General features: G+C 48.9%; 1 protein-coding gene across 1 annotated transcript; it reads left to right on the forward strand.

Moving 5' to 3' along the window:
* Positions 1 to 4: 4 nt before the first annotated feature.
* Positions 5 to 26,058, forward strand: LOC130266781 (SEC14-like protein 5; the record flags this gene model as incomplete). Its single annotated transcript, XM_056516033.1, has 14 exons — positions 5 to 94; positions 168 to 299; positions 2,366 to 2,494; positions 13,601 to 13,808; positions 15,431 to 15,543; positions 19,443 to 19,632; positions 19,913 to 20,001; positions 20,509 to 20,579; positions 21,162 to 21,333; positions 21,977 to 22,111; positions 22,441 to 22,578; positions 23,714 to 23,959; positions 24,773 to 24,951; positions 25,923 to 26,058. Coding segments are annotated over 14 exons (1,998 nt in total), but the record flags the coding sequence as incomplete, so codon positions are not given.
* Between the last annotated feature and the right edge of the window lie 6 nt (positions 26,059 to 26,064).

Genomic DNA, 26,064 nt, shown 5'->3' on the forward strand with positions numbered 1-26,064 from the left:
GATCCTGCACGAGTCCAGGAGCGAGGACGGAGCCATCCACGTCATTGAGCGGAGCTGCAAGCTGAACGTGGATGCTCCCAGGCTGCTGAAGAAGGCAGGTGGAGCCCTGGGAGCTGAGAGGCCTGCATTTTGTTGGATTTCCTAAAGTTGCTCTTTTCTCTCTTCAGATTGCAGGGGTAGATTACGTCTTCTTCATCCAGAAGAACACGGTGAACTGGAGGGAGAGAACCCTGCGCATCGAAGCCCACAACGAGACCTTTGCCAGCCGGGTGGTGGTCAGGGAGACCTGCAGCTACTCTGTGAGAGTCTGCTGGGGCTGCCTGTGCTGGGAGGGGCAGCTGTGCACTCACACACAGGGCAGGTGCCTGAAGGGCTCTGAGCACCCCTACAACACTGGGCTGCCATTAGAGGCTCTGGGGCTGGAGAGGCTGTTGGGTCCTGGGTGTGTTCTTGTTCAGCTGCTTTGGAGGAAGGGCCTGGAGAGACAAGATAAGGAGGAATGGCTTCCCACTGACAAACTGGGCTTTGGGAAGGAATTCTTCTTGTGAGAGTGGTGAGGCCACTGTGAGAATGGCTGCCCCTGGGTCTGTGGCAGTGTCCAAGGCCAGGTTGTTCAGGGCTTTGGAGCAGCCTGGCATAGGGGAAGGTGTCCCTGCCCAAGGCAGGTGGTGGAACAAGATGGGCTTTAAGGTCTTAATGATCATAAAGGTCTCTTCCAACATTGTGATTCTGTGTGTCCATCCAAACCATTCTGTGATTTCAAAGGGCTTGAGAAACTTCTTCAGGTTGATTGTGTTTCCCTGCTTGGAGTGAAAGTGGAAAGTAGAATTGGTGTTCCAGAACTGCTGGCATTTCCTCCGTTTCTTTTTGATTGAAATTCAGGCTAACAAAAACATCTAGAGCTTGGACATGTCTAAAAATTTGGATATCTAGAATTAAACCCGTACTGTTCATTATTATAAGGGCCTGAGTGAAGTCTGGAAATTCATTTTGCCCACAAATAAGTGAAAGTTTTAGCATCTTGTTTGTCATTATTTTCATGCTCTAAAGATTTGGAGAAAGGACTAGAGGCTTACTTGTGGCCTGGGCTGTCTCCCTTTGTGGCTGTTCCTGTGCTGTTTCACTGTAATGGTGCTCTGAGGGCCCAGCCTCAGCTGTTTCTGGAGGCAATCAGATCCTGCTTGTTGTTCCTTACACAAATGTCCAGATCCTGTTACTTACCTGCCCTTTTGGCAGCTGGACAGCTTCTTGGGAGTAAGCAGGCTGTAAGGAGCTTCAGGCAAGAGGAGTGGAAAAGCTGTGAACATTTTGGATGGTGAGGGTGCTCCTGAGCCAGAGATCCCTTGGTGGCTGCATGAGGCTTCCTAAAAACTGCTGTAAATCAAACTTCCATCATCATCAGAGGCACTGACAGGTCTGAAATGCTCCCAGGTCAACTGTGAGATTGTTGCACTTGCTGATTTTGGCTGTGTCCTTAGGAAGGAAACGTCAGCATCTGGGCTTTGAGGGGAACAGGGTGGGAGCTGCTGGCTGCATCCTCAAGATGGTTCCCTGCTCTATTTTTACCAGTTCCCTTTTCCCTGCCAGAGTGCACCGGAAGCAGGTTTATTCTCATCTTTCCTTTTCTGCAGTGTTCTCTGAGGCAACTTGGAGAAATATGATCCTGCTCCTGCAGTTACTTAATATCTCCCCAGGGAATTTGTCTTTTATGGTATCTTTGTGTGGGGGCTGGAGTTGTTTTTCTTTCCTGTCAGTTTGTGAACAGCAGCACCTGCAGAGAGAAGGCAGAGCCTTCTCAAGGAAGGGTTAAGTTTAAAAGAGGAAAAGATTCTACCATGTAGAGAGGAACAGAGGGGAAATAAGGGAAAGGTGTGTGTTGAGCTGAAGAATGGGGAAACTCCCTGCTCTGCCATGTCCCCAGTGCTTTGGGGAGAAGGCTGATGTTCGTGGCTGAGTCTCCCATCCAAAACTAAAAAAAGAAAGCAGGTTTGCAGTTTTTCTTATTTGCAGGTGTAGGAGTTTAAATTGCATGTTCCACAAGGCCATCCCTGTCTTTCCATAAAGAGACTTGACACGATGGGTTGAAGTTGGGCAGTTGCACTGCTATTTTTGTGCAGCTTTTGCTATTACAGTTCAGGTCTGCTGGAGCAGGGATGGGTTCAAATCTTGATTTCCTTGTGCATGTGAAGAATGTTGGCTTAGCAAAAGTTTAGATGTCCAGTTCACAATGGGTTCTCCCAATGGAAATGAACCTGGCTGGTCAATCCAGGTGTGGCAGTGCCTCCTCTGCCCCCTCTCTGTAGCTGTGGAGGTCAAACAGCCATGAACCATGTGCCACCATCCCTCCTGTGTGTTCCCCCTGCAGGTTCACCCTGAGAATGAGGAGTGGACGTGCTTTGAGCAGTCAGCCTCTCTCGACATCAAATCCTTTTTTGGCTTTGAAAGCACGGTGGAGAAGATTGCCATGAAGCAGTACACCTCCAACATCAAACGGGTAAGGTGGGCTGTCCTGGCTGCCAGAACTGCCCAGCTCCCCTGCTTGCCTTTCAGTGTAGTTCTGTGCCCCTGCTGTGCCTCTGGAATCCCTCAGCTGGGCAAAGGAAGGCAGAGAGCACAGAAGGATCTGCTGGCTGGAATGTGTCTGTGCCAGAGGAGGATGGCAGTAGGTGCCAGGCTCTTTGGACACTGAGGACAATTTTTGTGCTGGAAGGGAAAGTTCTGGGTGAAAATCAACCCCTGTGTGCGGGAGTCTCCTGGATTCTTTGTATCAGGGTGGACGCGAGGAACGAGACTCAGACGCTCTGTAATGCTAAAAGCTACAGTTGCAGTTTATTATAAGGGAGTCTGCTAGGAGCTGCTCGACACAGCCACGTGCAGATTAAAGAGATAAAAAGGGGGAGAGAAAGAGAGAAGAAGGAGGGTAGAGAGAGAGAGTAAAGAAGGTAAAGAGGGGAAGAGGAAAAGAGAAAAGAGTAATGGGATAAAAGGGTATTGGGGTAAAGGGAGAGGGAGAGGAGAGGAGAATGGGAGAAGAAGAGCAAGGAGTAAAGATAGGAAGAGAAAGAGAGAAGAGAGGAGAGTGACTTCCCGTTTGTAACACAATAAATTCACTTCCATCATGAATATTCTAATCCCTAAGAACCAATCCAATACAAAATACTAATTCTATAGCATTTACATATAACCTATAGGAAATCTTACATTAGCATAGCATGTGACATTCTAAACTCTAAGATCTAATCTTTGGGTTCGGGTCAGTCTTTTGTGTCTTTTGGCCTTGCCCTCTGGCCAAAAGCATTGTTTAGTTAAGAGTGGATTAGCTTCGGTGAGCCATCCTATTGTGTTTATGGTAATTCAGTAACTAGGGCTTTCCTGTTCTACCTTCCCCAACAATTCCCAGAATCTGAGCATTCATATTTGCAAGATTCCTCAGTTTCATCTTCTCCAACATCTCCCCCGTTTTGTTCAACAATTAATACATTGGATATTGCTTTGATTAGTATTTGCAGGGTACAAATATTAAAACTAAAATTAATACTACTAGAATACACAAACTTATTTTAAACAGAGTTTCTTTAGCCAAGAGGCAAAGCCTTAGCTTTGAACAAACTGTTTAGCTAGGTAGTAACTTTTTATAATTTGGTCAGCTAAATTTTTTAAATTCTGCAAAATGTTTTTATAAATTTATGCAGCAAATTTGTGAAAATTTTTATATGTGTTAAATAGACAGATGATATCATAGCTCGCGGATTTGGCTAAAGCAACCCAGGCATTTATCTTAGGTTGATTTACAGATAAAGTTTTACTATAAAAACTAAAACAAAGGAAGAAAATTAACATGCATTTGAGCAAACGATAAAATTCCTTTTTTTTTTTTTTATTTTTTTTTTTTTTTCTTGAGGTGTTTTTGAGTTTTTAACCAAAACCGGGGGGTGTTATGCCATCAATTTTATTGGAAACAGAATAATCGTATGAAATTATATACAGATTTCGAAACACAATTTAAGCATTTATTGCTTCCTATATAAAAGCAGCCGGAAAAATAGAAGGGTAATATCTCCGAGCTCGGTAATATGAACACAAGTTTTGCAAGTTTATTTTGGCAGCCTTGGTCGCAGCCGACTCTTGATTGTATGATCACTTTCTTTCTCTTTTGGTTCTACAGAGATTGAAGAACCAGTGCTATCCAGAGGGCAAGAAACGTCAGTCGTACGCAGCCTTCTTTTAGCTCATTTTGGCCTGAGAATATTTTCATTTTCTTTGACATTTTCTGGTTCTGTAGACTTGGGAGAGCTTATTGTCTCAATAAGCTTCTTGGCTTTAGAGTGAATAACAGTACTGGAACTTTGGAAAAAATCACCAGTTTTCTGTAGTGTCCCTTGTTTCTTCTTAGCTGACTTTTTATTTTGAGTAGAATCTTGCCTTCTTAAGGGGTATTCTTTTCTAACAGATTGTGAAGTAGCCATCAGAGATCCAGCTTGATCACTGCAAGGCCCATCTTGTGATTTACTTGTTTCATCTGCATTTTTAGTATAACTACTTGCATGCTCCTTGAAGATTCCAGGCATTGTTCAGAATTTTCTTCAAGATGTGCTCGTTCTTGAGAAAGGCACTCTTTGAAATCCACTTCCCGCTGAGCAAAATAATGCGTGAATTCTTGAATCACTTCTTCACGAATTTTCATTTCCAACAGTAAATTATTTTGCTTTTCAGTAATAAGTTTGTTCGTCAGCTCTTCTATCAGATTCACCAGCATCATGTATTTTTCTTTTGGCATAACAACTTCGTTCTCTGCATTTTCCTGCACTGCTTCTTCTCTTGACATACTGGACTGTTCCTCCATCTCTTCATCATCTTCATACACATCTTCCAAGGTTCTGTCCCATAGGATAGTAGCTCTTTTCCTTGGGATTGGCATTCTACTGACATTAAGCAGTGATGAGTCTCCTGCTGATTTCTGGCCAAATGACAGATCTTGAGGAAGAACAGATGTGTCCATAACTAAAACTTTTTGTGCAATGGCATTGAGTGTTTCCTCATATGCTGATGCACATTTGCTGATGTTCACTATCATATACACCTTCCCTTTTCCACTGAAAAAGCCTTGAAGGAGATGAGTTAGCTTACTTTCCCGAAAGGGTATGTGCTGCTGCAACCTTCAAAGAATTCTTCTTGGGTTGTTTCAGATCCCGATCTGGAAGCCTTATTCATCAGCTACACAAAGCAGCAAAACTCGTATCGTCCTTTATAGGAAACATATTTGTTAGATGAGTGCACCCCCCAAACCCCTCAGCCCCTCCCGCGCAACCGGGATGCCAGCAGGGTGAGCCGGGGGGAAGCGGCCTCAGAGAGCGCACACACCGCTTCACGGCCCCAGGACCCCCGCCTCACAAACAGCGCAACCCCCGGGTGCCCCCCCGGCCCGGCCCCGCTAGCTCACCGCCCCCTCATCCCTGACCGCATGGCCCCGCGCAGCCCGGAGCTCCCCTCTCCACGTGGCATGGCCGAGCAGGGGGGATCGGGGAGCCAGCAAAGGTTCTCCCTTCCCCCTTCCCTCCTTGTTCTGAGAGAAGAGGCCTCCAGCTGCCCATGCTGTTTCTTCACGATCTGGATACAATTGTAACTTTTTCATGCCTGGATAAGATCCTCGATTTTTCCTAAGCTCTCCTGAATAGGAAGGAATAAAGCCTGGAGACTTCAGAAGTCAGCGCAATGAAGATAAAGTTGCTGGTGGGAAGAGATTGAAAAGATGCGAACTGATAAGTAGCTGAAAACCTTTTTGTGGGCTAAGGGAATGGTAACTTTACTAAAATTCCTTTAAACTGTGAAATATACGTGGGGAGGTTTGGATGCTTGAAAAGAAGAACCTTATTTTTTGCCTTGGAGAAAATAAGAGCTCTCTGTTCTGGGACTGAAAAGTGAACAGAGACATTTAATAGAGAAAGAGATGACTTTTGTGCCTCGGTGAATGAAACTTTCTCTGTCTTGGGACTGGAGTAGAGACAGAGACATTTGATAGTGAAGAAGATAAAGAGAATCTTGTTTTTCAGCAGCCTGCCTTTAAAAGGCATGTGTGTAACATAATCCATTGCACAGGTCTGAAAGGACTGTGACAGAATGGGAGGAAAAATCATAATCTGCAATATTTTTTCCTGGGCGGATGTGGATTGTGAAGGTAAAAGACGCCCCCTAAGCCAGAAACAAAAAGGGACTTTTCTCTCTTAAGTAAACTAAACTGATTATTTGAATGTATCACTAACTGAAGTACTCTCTGTATGTTTGTTGGTAAGAAATGCTGAATGAAGGGGAGAAGGAAACAATCTAGGAACCTTATTCTGAATATTTTTTTTCTTATCTAGATTTTTCTATTAAGAAAAGCTCAGCTTGGTAATGTTTTGTGAGACCAGATGCATTTTTTACATGAAAGCAATAAAATGCAAAGCTGACTGTAATCACTGAAGACAAAATTAAACAAAACAAGTGAAGATTGTTTCAGCTGCCTTTGGCTGGGATGCTGTCACCTCTGCACGTAGCTGCCTCATTGAGAAAATATTTGCCAGAATAATCTGCTAATAGCAGCAGAGTACACAGCAGCACTAGCTGTATTCTAGCAGTGAGGTAATTTTTTCAAAGCACTTGTCTTCAAGCTGTGATCCAGGCTATGCCTGTGTCCTAGTTTGGACAAACTTAGGGGAAAAAACCCCCAGAAGAGCTCCCCAGGGAATAAACCCCCAATTCTTTATCCCACTGGACTTAAGAAAAAATATTTCACTCAGGGGGAAAAGTGGAAAAAACCTATTTATTAACACATACAAGGGAAACACTTCCCAGCACAGATCCAGATGACAAAAAAATTTTTCACCGAGAGAGAAAAAGAGACGTGGACGATTCGATCTTCACTAGAAGGACGAGATGCTTCTCTGGCCGGTGTCCAGAGGCAGGCCGCAGGGTTCCTCCGGAGCGAGCTGGTGCTGATCCTCGGGAGGTGAGGCGGGGGGGAAAGGGAGAGGGAGAGAGAGAGAAAGGAAAGAAAAAACCAGCCAGCAAGCCTTAAACAACAGCGAGCTAAAACAAATAATTCAAGCAATATAAAGCCAAAAAATCAAGAAAAAAACAGCTAACTAACAAACCAGGCAACGAACTACTACCACAGCAGCGAAAAGCCACAACCCGTCGTGTAGGACTCCATACAGCTGCTTTCCATTTCCGATTTGTCCCTACAATGCGACAGGAACCGTCGGTGAACAGGGCATAACGGATTTCCTCTGCCGGTAGCTGGTTGTAAGGTGGTGCTTCTTCAGCCCGGGTCACCGGTTCTTGTTCCTCGTCTGTCACACCAAAACTTTCTCCCTCTGGCCAGTTGGTAATTATTTCTAAGATCCCTGGGCGATTTAATTTCCCGATCCGGGCGCGCTGTGTAATGAGGGCTATCCACTTGCTCCATGTGGCACTGGTGGCATGGTGGGTGGAGGGAACCTTCCCACTGAACATCCACCCCAGCACTGGCAACCGGGGTGCCAGAAAGAGTTGTGCTTCTGTGCCAATCACCTCTGAAGCAGCTTGGACTCCCTCATAAGCAGCCAGGATTTCCTTTTCTGTCGGGGTATAATTACCTTCAGACCCTCTGTAACTTCTGCTCCAGAATCCCAGGGGTCGGCCTCGGGTCTCACCTGACACCTTCTGCCACAGACTCCAAGACAGACCGTGGTTTCCAGCTGCAGAATAGAGCACATTCTTCACATCTGGCCCCGTCCTGACGGGACCAAAAGCTACTGCATGGGCGATCTCTTGTTTAATCTGGATGAAGGCTTGTTGTTGTTCTGGGCCCCAATGAAAATCATTCTTCTTCTGAGTAACCTGGTAAAGAGGGCTCACAATCTGACTGTACTCGGGGATGTGCATTCTCCAAAAGCCTATAGCACCCAAGAAAGCTTGTGTCTCCTTCTTGTTAGTAGGTGGAGACATAGCTGTGATTTTATTAATAACATCAGTAGGAATCTGACGTCTTCCATCTTGCCACTTCACTCCTAGGAACTGGATCTCACGAGCAGGTCCCTTAACTTTATTCTTTTTGATGGCAAAACCGGCTTCCAGGAGAATTCGGATAATTTCCTTTCCTTTCTCAAACACTTCTTCTGCTGTGTTTCCCCACACAATGATGTCATCGATGTACTGCAAATGTTCTGGAGCCTCACCCTTTTCCAGTGCAGCCTGGATCAGCCCATGGCAGATGGTGGGACTGTGCTTCCACCCCTGGGGCAGTCGGTTCCAGGTGTACTGCACGCCCCTCCAGGTGAAAGCAAACTGCGGCCTGCATTCTGCTGCCAGAGGAATGGAGAAAAACGCATTGGCAATGTCAATGGTGGCATACCACCTTGCTGCCTTGGACTCCAGCTCATACTGCAGCTCCAGCATGTCCGGCACGGCAGCGCTCAGCGGTGGAGTCACTTCATTCAATGCGCAGTAGTCCACTGTCAATCTCCATTCTCCGTCAGACTTGCGCACAGGCCAGATGGGACTGTTGAAGGGTGAGTGGGTTTTGCTCACCACCCCTTGGCGCTCCAGCTCCCAGATCATCTTATGGATCGGGATCACAGCATCCCGAGTTGTCCTATATTGCCGGCGATGTACTATCGAAGTGGCAATCGGTACCCTCTGCTCCTCTACCCTCAGGAGTCCCACGGCAATTGGATTCTCACATAGTCCGGACAGGGTGTTCAATTGCTGGATTCTCTCCGCCATCACAGTCGCTATCCCAAATGCCCACTTGAAGCCTTTTGGGTCCTTAAAATACCCGCTTCGAAGGAAATCTATTCCCAAAATACACGGGGCCTCTGGGCCAGTCACAATCGGGTATCTCTTCCACTCTCTTCCAGTTAGACTCATTTCCGCTTCCACTATGGTAAAGTCCTGTGATCCACCTGTTACACCAGCAATAGAAACGGTCTCTTCTCCAACACATCTTGATGGAAATATAGTACACTGTGATCCAGTGTCCACTAAAGCTTTATACTCCTGTGGTTCCGATGTGCCAGGCCACCGAATCCACACGGTCCAAAACACTCGGTTTTCCCTGGCCTCACCCTGGCTAGAGGCAGGGTCTCCCTAAGCCTGTTTATCCTTTTTGACGGGGGCATAGGTCTTAGAAGTTCCTTAAAGTGAATCGGACATGTCGTCATCATCCTCCTCATACGTGGCACTGTGATTCCGGGCGACTGGAGCTGCTCTCTTTCTGATGGAACCTTCTTGTTGAGCCTTGTCTTCCTTCAAATCACGCACTCGTCGTGCCAGAACAGCTGTGGGCTTTCCATCCCACCTCTTCATGTTTTCTCCGCAGTCACGCAAGAAAAACCACAACTCCGCACGTGGGGTGTACCTTCTCTCCTCAGCAGAGGAGCGTCTGCGTTGACTGCCAGGACGTCCGATTTGCACAGCTGAGATTTGGAGGAGATCCTCCTTGATTTCCTCTCTCAGCTTCTTATGGTTTTCCTCCAACTTATCCTCCAAGTTTTGTAAACGTGTTTCTACGGCTGCAATCCTGGCATGCGTTGGGCCATGCACAGCATCAGCGTACGCCCGAAGCTTCTTTGCCATATTAAGCACTGTCTCGTATACGTCTTCTCGTTTCATGATTGCAAGAGCTGAGGCATATTCAGATGGTCCAAGCCTCACAAGCTTCCTCCACATAATCGGTGTGCATGGTACCAGATCTGGATTTCTAGTTGTTACGTCATCTGAGAAAATAATTTCTGTCACCGCCATCTCTCTCAAACGTTGGACTCCCTGCTCGATGGTTTTCCATTTGGTCTGCTGCATGTACAGGTCATCAGCGCAGAGATATCTTTGTGCCACACTGTCCAATACACGTGACCAGAGGCTCTGAGGATTAGCTCCCCTCATCATACCTTGATCGATGACTGGATCTTGAGACAGGGATCCCAAATGTCTCGCTTCCGTGCCATCCAGGATGGTTGCCTCACCTGCCTGCATCCCAAAGCCGGACCAGCCAACTAATTATGGATTCATCAGGTCGCCTTGTATAGTCTTTTTTTAGACCACGAAGATCTTTCAGGGAAAGGGACTCATTATTAGTTTCTGATCTCCCATCAGTCACTTTAGCTTCGGATTTTACATCAGGGGGAGTTGAAGGTCCTTCTCCTGCATCCTCCTCATCATCATCCTCCCCCGGCCGATCTGTTTTCTTTGTGCACTTTCTACTCCTGGTACTGGTAGCCACAGCCATAGGTTGAAGCTTGCTGTCTAATTTTGCCCCTGTCCTGGAGCCTGAGGTGTTAACTGCAGTCTGAGTAACTGGAATAGTAGCTACGTTATCTCCCTGTTCCCTCTCCTTTGTTTGTTGTCCTGCACTATCTAACAGGGTTCGATAAGTGTACGCCAGAGCCCAGCTCACTGCAGTGATTTTCTTTTCCTTAGAATTGTCCTGACACTTTTCTTTTAAGTACTTTGCAATCTTGACTGGGTCTTGAATTTGTTCAGATGAAAAATCCCAGATTATAGGTTCAGAAAACTCTTTTAGAATTTGGCCCAGTTCCTCCCATTTGCCACACCACTCAGAATTCTTCCTACTCTGCTTTGCTACCAAATCAGGGGTTGTAACACCTGCATCCCTAGAAATCTCAGCTTTCATTCTGTATAAACTGCAGACAGTATAGAAAAAACTTACTAAATTAAATACCAGAAAGATGGTTTCCTTTACACTCAGGGAGAGCTGAACATTTTCTAACAGAGATGTAAATAATTCAGGGGAGAAGAAGGAAAATAAAGGCAAGAAATCCTCTTTGCTTGCTTCTCTTTTAATGAATTGAGTGCACAACACAAACCACGACTTGTACATCCCTGAAGTGGATTCTAACACCTTCATAAACTTCTGGCAGATCATAACAACCAAGCCTAGCCCAATGAGTATTTTGGTTAATACCCCTTTCATGAAAAAACTACGTGCTAGAGACAACACTGGGGCTATCTCTGAGTAAGAGAACAGGCCCAAAGACCACAGGGGTATTAAGATTTCAAAAAACTCTAAAGAGCAAACATACAGGCAGGCTTCCAATCCAAAAGACATCATGGCTTCAAAAAACATACTGATATCAATACAGGCAAATTAAAAACAAGATGTTATTAAAGTTTTTTCCACTTTCTCCTTCCCCGTACGGGCCACCAAATAAGAAATGTCCTAGTTTGGACAAACTTAGGGGAAAAAACCCCAGAAGAGCTCCCCAGGGAATAAACCCCCAATTCTTTATCCCACTGGACTTAAGAAAAAATATTTCACTCAGGGGGAAAAGTGGAAAAAACCTATTTATTAACACATACAAGGGAAACACTTCCCAGCACAGATCCAGATGACAAAAAAATTTTTCACCGAGAGATAAAAAGAGATGTGGACGATTCGATCTTCACTAGAAGGACGAGATGCTTCTCTGGCCGGTGTCCAGAGGCAGCCGCAGGGTTCCTCCGGAGCGAGCTGGTGCTGATCCTCGGGAGGTGAGGGGGGGGGGAAGGGAGAGGGAGAGAGAGAGAGAGAAAGGAAAGAAAAAACAGCCAGCAAGCCTTAAACAACAGCGAGCTAAAACAAATAATTCAAGCAATATAAAGCCAAAAAATCAAGAAAAAAACAGCTAACTAACAAACCAGGCAACGAACTACTACCACAGCAGCGAAAGCCACAAGCAGCAGCAGCCAGAGCCAAGCGAGCCACGGCAAGAAGAAGAAAAAACCAAGGCCAGTCCACAGAGCCGAGCCCAGGCGGCCCCTCCCCCGGGAGCAGACAGCTTCATGGCCAAGGGGGGCAAGGTGAGGAGTCAGTCAAAACACCAACCCAGGACAGCCTGCAGCAGTGCCTTCCTTCCCTGGCTTTGTGAAAGCTCTCTATAACCATCTGTGCTCTGGAGTTTTCTCACATTCCTCTTCCAACAACTTTAAATAATCCTAGTGTCACTACATGACTTATCTTTCTCCTGGTGCCTTCCAGCACTGTGTTCCTTTGTCCCCAGCAGGTGTTTGTGCAAGCACAGAAAGACATCACACAGTTCCATGGGGAGCTCTGGCAGAGGAATTCAGCAGGGATGATCCTTGCAGCACCTGCCAGGGCTGTGTGATCATCGGTCTGCAGTGCTCCCTGGGGTGTAAGGGAGGGTGGGACACAATCCCCAATGCTCTACAAACCTGTCAATTCCTTTATGACCTGTTTACAAGAGAGTTGGCTCACTTGGATCACACCATAATTCTGGTGAGTAACAGGAGCTTCAGATTTTTGATTCTTTTCTCTGATGATCTGGAACAAAAGTTTAGCCTTTAGTGCAAAGAGTCTGCAGGACACTTTCCACTTCCACCAGTTACAGTCAGATAACATTTCTCATGGCTATCCCATGGAGTTTGTCCCTTGTATTCCCAATAGTGTAATAGAAAACAGACTCTGATTCCTGCAATGCATGTCTTCCTGCAGGCTCAGTGCTCTGCCTCTCACCTGCCACTAACCAATGGAAAGCTGTTAACTGAGAGTCCACCCTATGCCTCATCTGCCCAGCCACACTTCCAGCTGAGCTAGTGCGGGAGTCTCCTGGATTCTTTGTATCAGGGTGGACGCGAGGAACAAGACTCAGACGCTCTGTAAATGCTAAAAGCTACAGTTGCAGTTTATTATAAGGGAGTCTGCTAGGAGCTGCTCGGACACAGCCACGTGCAGATTAAAGAGATAAAAAGGGGGAGAGAAAGAGAGAAGAAGGAGGGTAGAGAGAGAGAGTAAAGAAGGTAAAGAGGGGAAGAGGAAAAGAGAAAAGAGTAATGGGATAAAAGGGTATTGGGGTAAAGGGAGAGGGAGAGGAGAGGAGAATGGGAGAAGAAGAGCAAGGAGTAAAGATAGGAAGAGAAAGAGAGAAGAGAGGAGAGTGACTTCCCGTTTGTAACACAATAAATTCACTTCCATCATGAATATTCTAATCCCTAAGAACCAATCCAATACAAAATACTAATTCTATAGCATTTACATATAACCTATAGGAAATCTTACATTAGCATAGCATGTGACATTCTAAACTCTAAGATCTAATTTTTGGGTGCGGGTCAGTCTTTTGTGTCTTTTGGCCTTGCCCTCTGGCCAAAAGCATTGTTTAGTTAAGAGTGGATTAGCTTCGGTGAGCCATCCTATTGTGTTTATGGTAATTCAGTAACTAGGGCTCTCCTGTTCTACCTTCCCCAACAATTCCCAGAATCTGAGCATTCATATTTGCAAGATTCCTCAGTTTCATCTTCTCCAACACCTGTGTCTCCAGAGCTTGGGCTTGGGTCAGTGGCTCTGGGCAGCAGAGGAACTGGGCAGCTGATTAGGTTTGGGAGCAGGAGGATGGGGTAAAAGTGTTAGAAAGGCAGCTGCATCCACAGACTGGGATTTGCCTGGCCATTACTGTAATTCATCATTCACAGGGGGCTTTCATACTGGAGGTTTTTTGACAGGATCATGGGGATGGAAGGAGAGATTTCCCCTCTGTTTATCCTTAGCAGCATTAATCATCTGTCCTGAGGAAACGCCTGTGCCTGGCTCTGGAGGAGGCGTTTTCCTAACGAGAGTTTTCCCCTTCAGGGCAAGGAGGTGATTGAGCACTACCTGAAGGAGCTGATCTCCCAGGGGATCACGTTCATCCCTCGCTGGAGCCCTCCCGCGGCCAAGGATGAGCGAGCCCCGGCGGTGGGACGGGCCCCTGGTGACAGCCTGGGTGCCGGGGCTGCCGGCGGCAGCGGGGAGCCGGCTGCCAGCCCCTGCCCTGCCCCCGAGGCTGCCGGCCCTGACGGTAGGCACTGCCCAGCAGCACCACTCAGTACCACTCACCAGGCAGCCTTTTTGCATTCTCTTGGCATCAGGTTTTTCATCTGGAGTGTGGGCGAGGAGGAGGGAGAGCTATTTTCTTTTTTCAAGAAAAATAAACAATGGAACTTTTTTTTTTTCCCCCTAGAACAAAAAAGCTGTGCAGGCAGTATGTTTTGGAGCTTAGAAGAAAATTAGGTTTGATCAACCCTCTAAGGTATTTTATACTTTAAACTGGAGAAGGTATCTTCAGAATGCTGGAATTAAATATTTTATCTGTTCCAAAATTAATATTCTTGGGGACAGGTTTAGATGGGTTTTGGCCCTGTATTAGGCCAGGACAAACTTGAAGAATGTCTTCTAATGCATTTTTCCCACAAAATGCCTGAATCAAACTTTATCTTTCTATGTGTGGGTCTGATGATATCTTCTAGACTAAATAAAATACTTCGCTGGCAAAAAGAAAATAGGAGGGACCTTTGAATCCAGAGCTGTTGTAAGGGAAACAGTTATTGTCATTCCTGAGAAGGAAAGGCAGCACTTGTTTTGCTGAGTGTAACTAGGGAAAAAGCTTGGAATTTGAAAATATCAGTAGCTCTGCTCTCACCTGACATTGTCTGGGAGCTTTTCTGGAAAAAGATGGGAATCCACAGAGAAGCTGATTAAGAGAAATGTTTGAGATTAAAGCTGACCTCAGAGTGGTGGGTCCCATCTAGAAGAAGAAGAGAGCAGCCCTTATTTTTCTGCCCATATTCCTGTTCAGGACAGGATTAGCTTCCCTGAGCCTGCTCCCCAGGAGTTCTACAAAATGTCTCACTTCCAAATGCAATTTCTGTCTTATCCTGCTTATCCTCTGCATGTCCAGGCCTCCCTCTGTGGGTGATGGCATCTACTGAGAACCTTGTGCCTGACAAAGAGCCAGCACTGCTCCCTGTGCCTTCCACCCCAGCTGCTGCCTGGGCTGCTCCCCCTGGCTGCCCCATCCTGCAGGGTCACAGCTGCCAGCCCTGGGTGACACATCCCTGTGTCCCTCAGTGCTGGCACATCCCCATGTCCCTCACTGCTGGCAGTCACCAAGCCCTTGTCCTTTGTCTCTGAGCTGGAGGAGCCTTGAGCTGCTTGGTGTGCACAGGACTTCTCCTCCTGCCAAAAGTCTCCCTGGCTGTCAGAAATGTGCTGTTGTTCTCCCTTTGGTGTCCCTGGGCAGAATAATGGCTTGGTTTTCCAGCAAGCCTCTTGTCACTGCAGTTGTGCATGAGATTCAGGACATGTGGAGATGGAAGTGCCCAGCTCTTGGAGAGGTTGGTGAGCTGAGTGCCAGAGCTCATGATAGATCTTTTAAAGCTCCTGCTGGAGCAATTCAGGGCTGAATGGAACATTGGTGTTCCCAGAGACAAGTGGAGTGATCCAGCTGTGATACAGCACACGCTGCCTGTGGCCTCGTGCCCAAATCACTGGGAGGGTGTCCCTCCATCCTTCCCCTTCCCCACTGGAATGAGGCTGCTGAGCAAGTCCCCTGTAAATCATAGGGAACCCAGTGTGTAGCAGTAGCTGCTCTCTTGCTGCTGGCTGTGCCAGAGTGCCCTGAGCTGTGTTTCCTCCCTGCAGCTGACAAACTGGACGCTGATTACATCGAGCGCTACCTGGGCCAGCTGAGCCCGATGCAGGAGAGCTGCCTGATCCGCCTGCGCCAGTGGCTCCAGGAGACTCACAAGGGAAAGGTGGGTAGGGCAGCACCCTGGAAAACCCTGCATGCACCAGCACACTGGGGAGGGAGAGGCTGGAGTACAGCACCTGCTTGATGTTGAGCTGGACGTGGGTCAGCATGTCCTGTGAGCACTGCCCTGCTCTGCTCTGTGCCACAGTGGCCTCACCTCTGCTCCTGGGCACCACAATGCCAGAAGGGTTTAAGCTGTCAGAAAGTGTCCAAAGGAGGGACATGAGGATGGGGAAGGGAAAAGGGGAAGCTGTAGGAGGAGAGGCTGAGGGCACTTGGTTTGTTCAGCTGGAGGAGATGGAGCACAGAGCTCACCTGGGCTGCAGCTCCTCCTGAGGGACAGCTCCAATCTCTGCTCCCTGGGACAGGGACAGGGAATGGCTGGAGCTGTGCCAGGGGAGGTTTAGGTTGGATATCAGGAAAGGTTCTTCCCCAGAGGGTGCTGGCACTGCCCAGGCTGCCCAGGGAATGGGCACAGCCCTGAGGCTGCCAGAGCTCCAGGAGTGTTTGGGCAGCACTGCCAGGGATGCACAGGGTGGGGTTGTTGGGGTGTCTGTGCAGGGACAGGGGCTGGGCTGGATGATCCCTGTGGGTCCCTTCCTGCTCAAGGAAATTCTGTGGTTCTCTGGTTTTTCCCTGAGAAGCAGCACAGGCACTGAGGGACAGGTGTGTCTCTGCTCTGCTGGAATGTCCAGAAGCTACCTGGGCTCCTTTTGGTTAAAGGAAAAAGTCTGTCAGACCAGCAGGGTAACTTGTATGTGACTGGGAAAAGAGCAGCTTGAATGCCTCAAGAGGGGTTTGACTCCAGATTTCCTGATGGAGAGGAATTAGGAGGGAAGGAAAGAAGGACCAAGGATGGCACCAGAGAGAGTAATTGGGTGGGGTTAGTAGATAAAGGATGCTTAGGAAGGGGAGCAAGTGATCCCCCTTGGAAGGAGAGAGCAGCTGGATGTGGTTTCAACAGTTAAAGCTTCCTGACTTAGAAGGAATCAGCTCAGTCAGGATGAGTTAGGTGAGGTACTCTGCATTCCTGGGTTTGGGAAGATTTTCATTCTTTTTCTTTACCTGGCCTTTCCAAAAAAGCCTGCTGCTTACAAGGAGCTTTGCCAGTCCTGCATGTTGTTCTGCATGGTTCAGAGCTGAGCATGTCCCTCTGAGTACAGGGAGCCTGAACATGATTTAGAATGCTGTTTTCTCTTGGAAAAGTGAATGTGAATCACCTCTGTAGAAATAAAATGTAACAAAGATTTAGTGCTATTGTTCTGCTGCTGTTGAACTGCTGAAGTTCCCTTGTGTGTGAGCAGGCACGTGGGTTTTGTTGGCACCCAGGAATGTGGGTGGAGAAACAGCTCCCAGAAACCTCAGTCTGAAAAGAACAGGAGATGTTGGGGCAGTGTGAGAGGCTCCCAGCAGCTGATGAGCTCCAGACACCAACAGTGCTGTTGAATTGTAAGAGCTGATAAATTCCCACCACCAAATATCTGCTAAAGCTAGCCAAGGCTAGGTCCCACCCAGTGGGTCCTGGGTGGAAGGACATCCCAAAGTCAGGGAGGCTTTGTGCCTGGGTGACCTGCAAGGATCCTGCTTTCAGCTGCAGCAGGCACCACCTAAACTTGTGTTTGGATTGAGAAGTATCAACCCACAGGTTGGTTTTCCCCTTTCCATGTCAGAGGCTGGGAAATGGAAGCTGGAGAAGGAAAAAGTGAGAGCATGAGCAAAATGTGGAACATCCTTGGGTGCTTGGAGCTGGGCAGGGAGTGGCAGCCCTTGTCCCCTGTGCTGTGCTGGGACCTTGGGAAGCTGCAGCTGAATCCTGAGCTCCAGGGACAGCAGGAGCTGCCTCAGGCCTTTGAGTGGCCTTGGTGGGCACACAGGATGGGGGGTGCTGAGTGCTGAATCTTCATCTTGAACCTCCTGACTGCCTGGCTGTTTGCTTCTCCTGATTCCTTGACAGAAAGGCCAAAATCAGGAGCTTATCCTGCAAGGCTGGGGTTTTCCCTGGAGAGCCTCTTACCTTGCTGTGACAATCTGTTCTTTTATTTCAGAGCAGGGATGGCCTTATTCCTCTGTTAGAAATTATCAAGAAATAGATCTCCTGTTCCTTGGAAAATGGCCCTTATTATTTTTGTCCTTTGTCCTATTTCACTATCCCTTCCCTGTTCTTCCAAAGCAGATGTTACCTTTACAATCAGATATGTTTTTGCTTAAAAAATCTGAGGAACTGAAGGAACAAACTGCAAATGGCATTAAATTGCAGCAGCTTGAAGCTCTGTGCAAGGCTTGGCACCATGCAGGAGAGTGCAGCAGTTTCACCAGTGAATACAAAAGCAGGCTGAAGTTAAACCTTCATTTTCTTGCATGTGGGAGTTACTGCTTTGGTTGGACAAGGTTAAAAGACTGATTCCACTGTGGAATTTAAGTATTCTTGGAGCTTCCTGCCTTTGGTCCAAAGAGAAGTGTTGGATTTGCCTCTTGCCTGGAGCCCTGCACAGGAGAGGTTTGAAACATGAAAAGCATCAACCCTTCCAGCAGCCATGCCCTATCCTGCAGAGATCCAGGGTGTTGTGGGTGTCTGGGCTGGCTCTGATGAGTGACAGCTGCTTCTGAGCAGCAGGGACACAAACCTGAATTAGCTCTGCTGGCTTTAAACTTGCTGAATTCCCCTAAACACTCCCAAGATCATCTTTGGGAAGGCTGCTCTCTCCTTTTCAGGACACACAGATGCAGTGATAATCATGCAGTTAGAACCAGTGATAATCTCTCCCCTGCTCCTAAGTTGCTTTAGGACTGGTTTAGGCTGCCTGAACTCTGCCTGTTTAGGCAAGTCAATTCTTACCATCTCTTGCTTGTGGATCCGAGATTGCTCCTTCCTGACACAGCTGCCAGCCTTGCTTTCCACCCAGCTTTGTGTTTCCCTGAGCATGGCAGTGGACAAACAAAGAAGCTTTGACTCTTGAACATGGGGTTTGTGTCCCAGCAGGGCTGGGAGTGCTGGGGTTGTGATGCTCTGGAAGAGACGATCCCTGCTCCATAGAGCTAGAATTCTTTTATGGAAACTTGTAGAGAATGAGGCCAAGCACTTTTGGGGAGGTTGGAGTGAGGGACTGGGAATCCAGCTGGACATGCAGCTTTAATCCACTTGGATTTGCAGCTGACAGGCTCTTAGTCAGATTTGGCACTTCTGTGGAATCCATCAGGTTCGTTGTTAATTCCTGCTGCTTGGCATTCCTGGCAAGTTTGCTTTGATTCTTCAGCTAAAGAGAACATGGCTGATCTTGAAGGAGCTTGGAATAAGCCATTCTGCAGACTTGCTGTGGAAAGCTTTTGTGCCTGTGATGTTAGGATTGCTGCTGGTGCTGGGGTGAGTGATTGGGAAAGGGTGTGTTGTAGTTTTGGTTGATTTAGAGCGAGAGTTATTGTGGTGTGCTGGGGCAGGGAAGCCTTTGAAGCACTCAGCAGCTTTCCTGTTCAAACACCAGCAGCAGGGCCTGGAATTGGTACTGGTGGCATCATTAGACTGCACAGCTGTGATTCCCCTGCAGTTCCTGCTGTGGTCAATGTGTTACCTGTGGCTGTTCATTACTGTTGCCATGCTGTGCTGATTTGCCCTGGGCAGTGAACTTGCAGCTCCCTGGCTTTCACACAGTATTTTGGAGGGTCCTTGTGGATAACCAGCCAAGGGAAGCATCAGCCAGGGTTTGCTGGGGAAGTGAGTTGCTCCCTTCATTTGTGCTCCTGGCACCCTCTGCTGCTTCCAGCCGGGTTAGCTACAGAGACAGGGAGGCAGAAGGGAAGTTTAATGTTTGCTGTCTTAGTTTTAAGAGATTAAAAAACGCTGTAGGCTGTGCAGCCTCCTCTGCAGGCCAGTGGAACATTGCAGTCCTGGGCCTCTCTCTCTGGCAGATCCCCAAGGACGAGCACATCCTGCGCTTCCTGCGCGCCCGCGACTTCAACATGGACAAGGCGCGGGAGATGCTGTGCCAGTCGCTGGCCTGGCGCAAGCAGTACCAGGTGGACTTCATCCTGCAGTCCTGGAGACCCCCAGCCCTGCTGCAGGAGTACTACACTGGGGGCTGGCACTACCAGGACAAAGGTGAGGAGCTGCCCCTGGCACAGGGTCCTGGGATGCTGAGGAAAGCTGTACTGACATTTTTAAAGCAGTTCAGTGCCTGTGAGTAGCCACTCTGCTTCCCTAGAATTGTACTTCCTCTGCACAGATCAGTCAGTGCAAAGCAATTTCTCTGGAAAGGTTGCTTTTGGCAGGGATTTTTATCCTTTTCAAATATTTAATGTGGATTTTAAAAATGGTGTGAGAGTGATAGCCTGGAAGACTGAGGTGCTGCCCTCTCCAAACCCTTTGTTTTGTTTCGAAGATGGGCGGCCGCTCTACATCCTGCGCCTTGGCCAGATGGACACCAAGGGTTTGGTGAAGGCCCTGGGAGAGGAATCCCTGCTGAGACATGTGAGTTGTGTCTCTGTGTGTCACCTGCTCCTCTCGGGGTGCTGGGGAGTCTTGTCATGGTGCATCAGGAATCCTGGAATGGTTTGGGTGGGAAGGGACCTTAAAATACATCCCATCCCACCCCTGCCATGGCCAGGGACACCTTCCACCTGTCCCAGGCTGCTCCTGGCCTTGGGCACTGCCAGGGATCCAGGGGCAGCCACAGCTGCTCTGGGCACCCTGTGCCAGGGCCTGCCCACCCTCCCAGGGAACAATTCCTTCCCAATATCCCATCCATCCCTGCCCTCTGGCAGTGGGAGCCATTCCCTGTGTCCTGTCACGTTGTCAAAGTCCCTTCCCAGCTCTCTTCAGGCCTTGATTCCACACATGAGGTGATACAATTCCTTCCCAATATCCCATCCATCCCTGCCCTCTGTTTCCTGTATTTTTTAAAATAAGATCTCCAGGCCATCCTGGTTCCTCAGCCATACTGGGGTTAATCCCTGTCTGTGCTGTCTTTGGTTCCAGGTTCTGTCCATTAATGAGGAAGGGCAGAAGAGATGTGAGGAAAACACCAACATCTTCGGCCGCCCCATCACGTCAGTACCACTGGTTTTCCTGAGTCTTGCAGACTTTCCCTGCCATGCTGAAGGAAGCTGCTTGCTTTGGGGTGATGTCCTTAGGGCTACAGTGCAGACAGCAGTGTGTGTTTTGGGCTGTATGGAGACCACAGATATATATATATATAGATATATATATAAATTTATTTGTTGGACTTAAATCCAGACAAATCCTGCAGTTTCATTGGAAAGCAAGTATTGATCCTTCCTTACATCATTTTCATATTGCATCTCAGATTAAATTAATCTTCCTGTCTTGGTGATTTTAATCCACATCTTTGAAATTCTGGGGTCTGTCTGCCAGATTCCACCTTCATTTAAAATGCATTTTGATATTATTTTTAGTAATAGGCTTGCATACCTTCACCTTCTCCCAGAGTGACAGATGCTCTTGCCCTTGGGGGTGGGTGCCTGTGTTATCTGGAGCTCACCTGGATTCAGGTGTCTGCTGCCTTGTTGGCTTCCCTGGATCCTGCACGGGCTGTGGGGTTACTGTGGACCCTAAACTGAGCCACCACACTCTAAAGTTCTGACAGGTCTTTTTCTGCCTGATTATTTTAGATCCTGGACATGCCTGGTGGACCTGGAAGGGCTCAATATGAGGCACCTCTGGCGGCCTGGGGTGAAGGCCCTGCTCAGGATCATTGAGGTGGTGGAGGACAACTACCCTGAGACCCTGGGGAGGCTCCTGATTGTGAGAGCACCACGGGTCTTCCCCGTGCTCTGGACCCTGGTGGGTGAAACCTGGGCTCTGCAGGATCTCTGGCACTTGTGCAGGTTCACAAGTAGCTACATCAGCAGAGGCAGGAGGGACAGTCTCCAGGCAGCTTGTGGAGAGCTGCTGAAGAGGCTGCAGCAGAGCCAGGTCATGGGGTGCCTGTGGGGTTCTGGTGACTGCCATCCACCAGGACAGAGTGAGAAACCTGAATCAGAATTGCCCATTCCACCCAAATTTCATCAGAGCTTTCACACAGATGGGAAAAGACAGATACCTTTTAATCTCATGCTGAACACTGAAGGGTAATAGGTAGTAAATAATAAATCTGGTTCTGCCTGGTGCCTGCTGACTGCTCTGGCAATGTGAGAATGTGGCTGTTACATTTCTTGTGATGTTTGTAGGTTAGGCAGTGACTGCAGACTTCCTTTTCATGAGGCAGAAAGTGTTGTGAGATGATGATACGGAGAGAGAGAGAGAGAGAGAACATTTTCTGTTTGTAATCCCTCTCTTTGGGCAATGCCTCAGAGCTGTGGAACTCTGCACACTGCTGAGACATTCCAGGCTAGAGCCCAAAGCATCGTGGTGAGATGGCTCAGGCAGTGTCTCCACTGAGCTGCCCTCAGTGACAGCCATGTCTCCTGTGCCCTTTGTCTTTCAGGTCAGTCCCTTTATCAATGAGAACACAAGGCAGAAGTTCCTCATCTACAGTGGCAATAACTACCAGGGCTCAGGAGGGCTGGTGGACTATGTGGACAAGGATGTGATCCCAGACTTCCTGGGAGGAGACTGCATGGTAGGTTTTCTTTCCTCTTGTGCAAGTGCAATCTGGAACTGATTCCTTCTTCCTCACCACCCTGCCTTTCCACTGCCTTCTGGAAGCTCTGTGCTGGCCAGCATCCCCCTGCTCTGGGCACAGGGCAGTTCATTTGGGCACAGGGGCTGCCCCCTGCAGTGGTGCTGCCCTGGGGATCCTGGAGCAGGGTCAGAGCTCTCTCCAGGGAGCTCACAATACCTTGGGAGTTCCAGTGAGCTAAGAGGGCTCAGCCAGCTGACAGCCAGCACATGTTCCTGGCTCACTGCTGAGCACTCTGACCCTCCTGTTGGTCTGTCTGGCTGTTGCAGTGCACTGTCTCAGAAGGGGGACTCGTCCCCAAGTCCCTTTACCAGACCGAGGACGAGCCGGAGAACTCGGATCACATCCGGCTGTGGACAGAAACCATCTACCACTCTGCCAGTGTCCTCAGAGGAGCCCCTCACGAGGTACAGGCTCAGCTGCAGCTGCTGGGCATGGCCCCTTGTCGCTACCCGCGGTTATTTCGCAGAAATAACGACACGGACTCCTCTAGCTAGGTGGCTAAAGAAGCGGTTTATTGAACTCGGACCACATTCTTATAGTGTGTTCCGCAAACTACAAACAGAACAGCAGTCTGTTGGATAATTGAAGAAAACAAAACTTTCTCACAAACCGTGAGAACTGTTTATCATTGAAGCACAGGTGTTAATCTTGTTATTAATTCCTTTTTATTTTTCCCCAGCGTTATCACCCTGGGAAAGGCTCAGGCTGGAACTGAGAAACTGTCTCAAGCCTGGGAAAACCTCCTCTGCATGAGAGAGAAACTGTCTCAGCCTGGGAGCTTCCCTGCATGAGAAATGTTTCAAGCCCTCGCCATTTTGAGCCTGAGGTTTCAATGGCATCCACAGCCCCTCTGCTGGGGCTGGCTGGAGCAGCCAGGGGTTCCCACAGAGGGACAGGGAGGGCTCAGCAGCAGCTGCTGTTCCTGGAAGGGAGCAGCTGGAAGTGTGGGAGTTGAGAACAGCAGTTTGAGCAGCAGTGTCTCTGATCTCTACTATGGCCTGATCTTCTGTAAGGTCCAGTCTGTTCCCCCTCCTCCTCCTTCTCCTGGGAGAAGTAAAGGCCACTCAGTTTCCCTTCTGATAGTTCAGCTCCCATTCCCAGCAGTGTAGCTGGGACAGTAATGGGGGTGATAAAGGAAAGTGTGTGCTGGGAGCTGCTTGATGTGAGTCACCAGCAAACAGGATATCCCAAAAAGGAGCAATTAAGTGTCAAATCAGTATTCTGGCTTCTCTGATGGGGAGTGACTCTGCTTTGGCTCTTTGCTATGTCCTGTTTTGTGCCTCAGTTCCACTGAGGTTTTCCTAGAACAAGTAACTCATCTAGAGCCAGCTCTGATGTGAGTAGCAAAGGTAAAAACCCCTGAGTGGGTGTACTGTGGTAGGGCTGGGAGTGGAATCGTGTGTATCCCCCTCAGGAATCAGGGCCATCAGCCAGCTGAAGGACTGTGGAGCCAAGGGTGTTTGCCCCAGAGTGGGGAGGAGCACACTGCTGCCACCTGAGCACTGACCCTGCCAGGGGCTTGTTCTGTTCCTGTCTTAGATACTTGTGGAGATCCTGGAAGGGGAATCTGTCATCACCTGGGACTTTGACATCCTGAAGGGAGATGTGGTGTTCAGCCTCTTCCACTCCAAACGAGCTCCTGAGCCAAGTCACAAGGAAGCCACATCACCAAGTCCCTCTGCTGCAGGGGACAATGTGCAGCTCATCGACAAGACCTGGGTGCTGGGGGTGGATTACAGCAGGGTGGAGTCTCCTCTGGTCTGCAGGGAAGGAGAGAGCATCCAGGTCAGAGGGCTTTGGGTCCTGCAAACTCCAAAGTAGTTGGGTGGGAGGGAGGGAGGGAATTGATGGCGTGGGAAATCAGAAATGGGGGCTGTGGTCATTCCCAGCAGCAGGAAAGGGGGGATTCTGTCCCACTCAGGTGAGACCCCACCTGCAGAGCTGCCTCCAGATCTGGGGACCAAAAGCAGAAGGAAGTGGAGCTGCTGGAGAGAGCCAGAGAAAGCCACAGAGATTCTGTGAGAGTTGGAGCCAGGCTGGGAGAGCTGGGGGTGCTCACCTGGAGAAGAGAAGGCTCCAGGGACACCTCAGAGCCCCTTCCAGGGCCTAAAGGGGCTCCAGGAGAGCTGCAGAGGGACTGGGGACAAGGGATGGAGGGACAGGACACAGGGAATGGCTCCCACTGCCAGAGGGCAGGGCTGGATGGGATATTGGGAAGGAATTGTTCCCTGGGAGGGTGGGCAGGCCCTGGCACAGGGTGCCCAGAGCAGCTGTGGCTGCCCCTGGATCCCTGGCAGTGCCCAAGGCCAGGCTGGATGGGGCTTGGAGCAGCCTGGGACAGTGGGAGGAGGGTGGGGTGGGATGAGCTTGAAGGTCCCTTCCCATCCAAGCCATTCTGTGATCATTTTCTGGATACCCTGGGAAATCCTAATTAAGAGTGAGTCATTGGAAAGAGACTCCAAACTAAAATTCTAATGGAAGGTAATCTAAATAAGCTTTTTTTTCTTTACTAGTGCTGCAGGGCTGTGTCTCAGGCAGGTGTGACACACCTGTGTGGGTCACTCAGCCCTGCTCCCCTCTGTCCCTCCCTCTCTGCAGGGCTCCCATGTGACACGCTGGCCTGGCTTTTACATCCTGCAGTGGAGGATGCACGGGCCCCTGCCCTGCTCCAGCTCCAGCCTCCCACGTGTGGATGATGTCCTGGCCTCCCTGCAGGGCTCCAGCCACAAGTGCAAGCTCATCTACTACTATGAGGTGCTGGCTTCCAAGGACTTCAGGTGGGGCATTTACAAGGGGTTTGCTGTGAATTGCACTGAGTGTGAGTGAAACACTTGGATATCAGAGGCCCCCACAGGGGCTGAGTTTCACTGACAGGTGATGGACACAAAAACTGGTGATATTGGTGACATTTTGTGCAACCAGTTTCCTCTGGTGCTGTAGGTATTTAAAATTTCTCTTGACTCTGTGTCCAGCAGTGGAATTTGTGCTTTGGTTCTTGCTTGCAGCTCCTGAAGAGGAGGAGGTTTTTTACTTGGAAGGATTTTTATCTTAGTTGGGAATATTTTGAGAAGCTGCTTTTGGAGTAATTTAAATATCACCTGGGCTATTTCCCAGATGATTTTGTTTGGCACTTGAGAAGGATGAGCACTTCTGAGCAGGTGAATAGCCAGCCTTGGCAGGGTGTGCCTGGCTTCCTCCTTCAGTGCCAGCAGCACTTCCCATCTCCTGTCAGTCTGAGCTCTGTGCCAGTCCTTGGCCCTTCCCTAGAGCTGGAGGAGGCATTGGGCAGTGATGAGCTTGAGGTGTGACCTGTGGGGTCACAGCAGCAGAAATGTCTCACTCCAGTCATGCTTGTTCCCTGGGGCTCTTCCTGAGCCCAGCCTGCTTTTGGCAGGAGGAGCTGGAGATGCTGAGCTGGGACTCTGGTGTGCAGCAGCCTGGAGCCCCTGGGTTCACAAGAGTGCATTTGGAGTGCTCTGGAGCTTTCCTTTCTGCTCAGGGGCAGCTCCCAGAGGCTCCAGCTGCATCCCCTTCCCCAGAACAATAGTCAGAGACAAGGAATAATATCTGTAACTGGAGAAAAAAAGTCTCTGACTGATGAATTTTTCATCATGACACAGAGATTCCTAGAGAGCAGGTGGGAGATAATGGGCCAAAAAGCACTAGAGAGGGGAGCTGATCTGTGGGAGGAATGGTTATCCCTTCACTGCTGCCTTGCTAAGAGCACATCTGTTCTGTCCCATCCCAGGGGATCCATGTCCAGCCTGGAATCCTGCAACAGTGGCTTTTCCCAGCTGAGTGGAGTCACCACATCTTCCAGCCAGTCCCAGAGCAGCTCCCACCTCTCCAGGTAGCAGAGCCAAGGCTGCAGCAGCAGGGGGGCCCTGGGC

Source organism: Oenanthe melanoleuca, unplaced genomic scaffold, assembly GCF_029582105.1.
Source record: "Oenanthe melanoleuca isolate GR-GAL-2019-014 unplaced genomic scaffold, OMel1.0 S218, whole genome shotgun sequence".
In the NCBI taxonomy this organism is placed as follows: Eukaryota; Metazoa; Chordata; class Aves; order Passeriformes; family Muscicapidae; genus Oenanthe; species Oenanthe melanoleuca.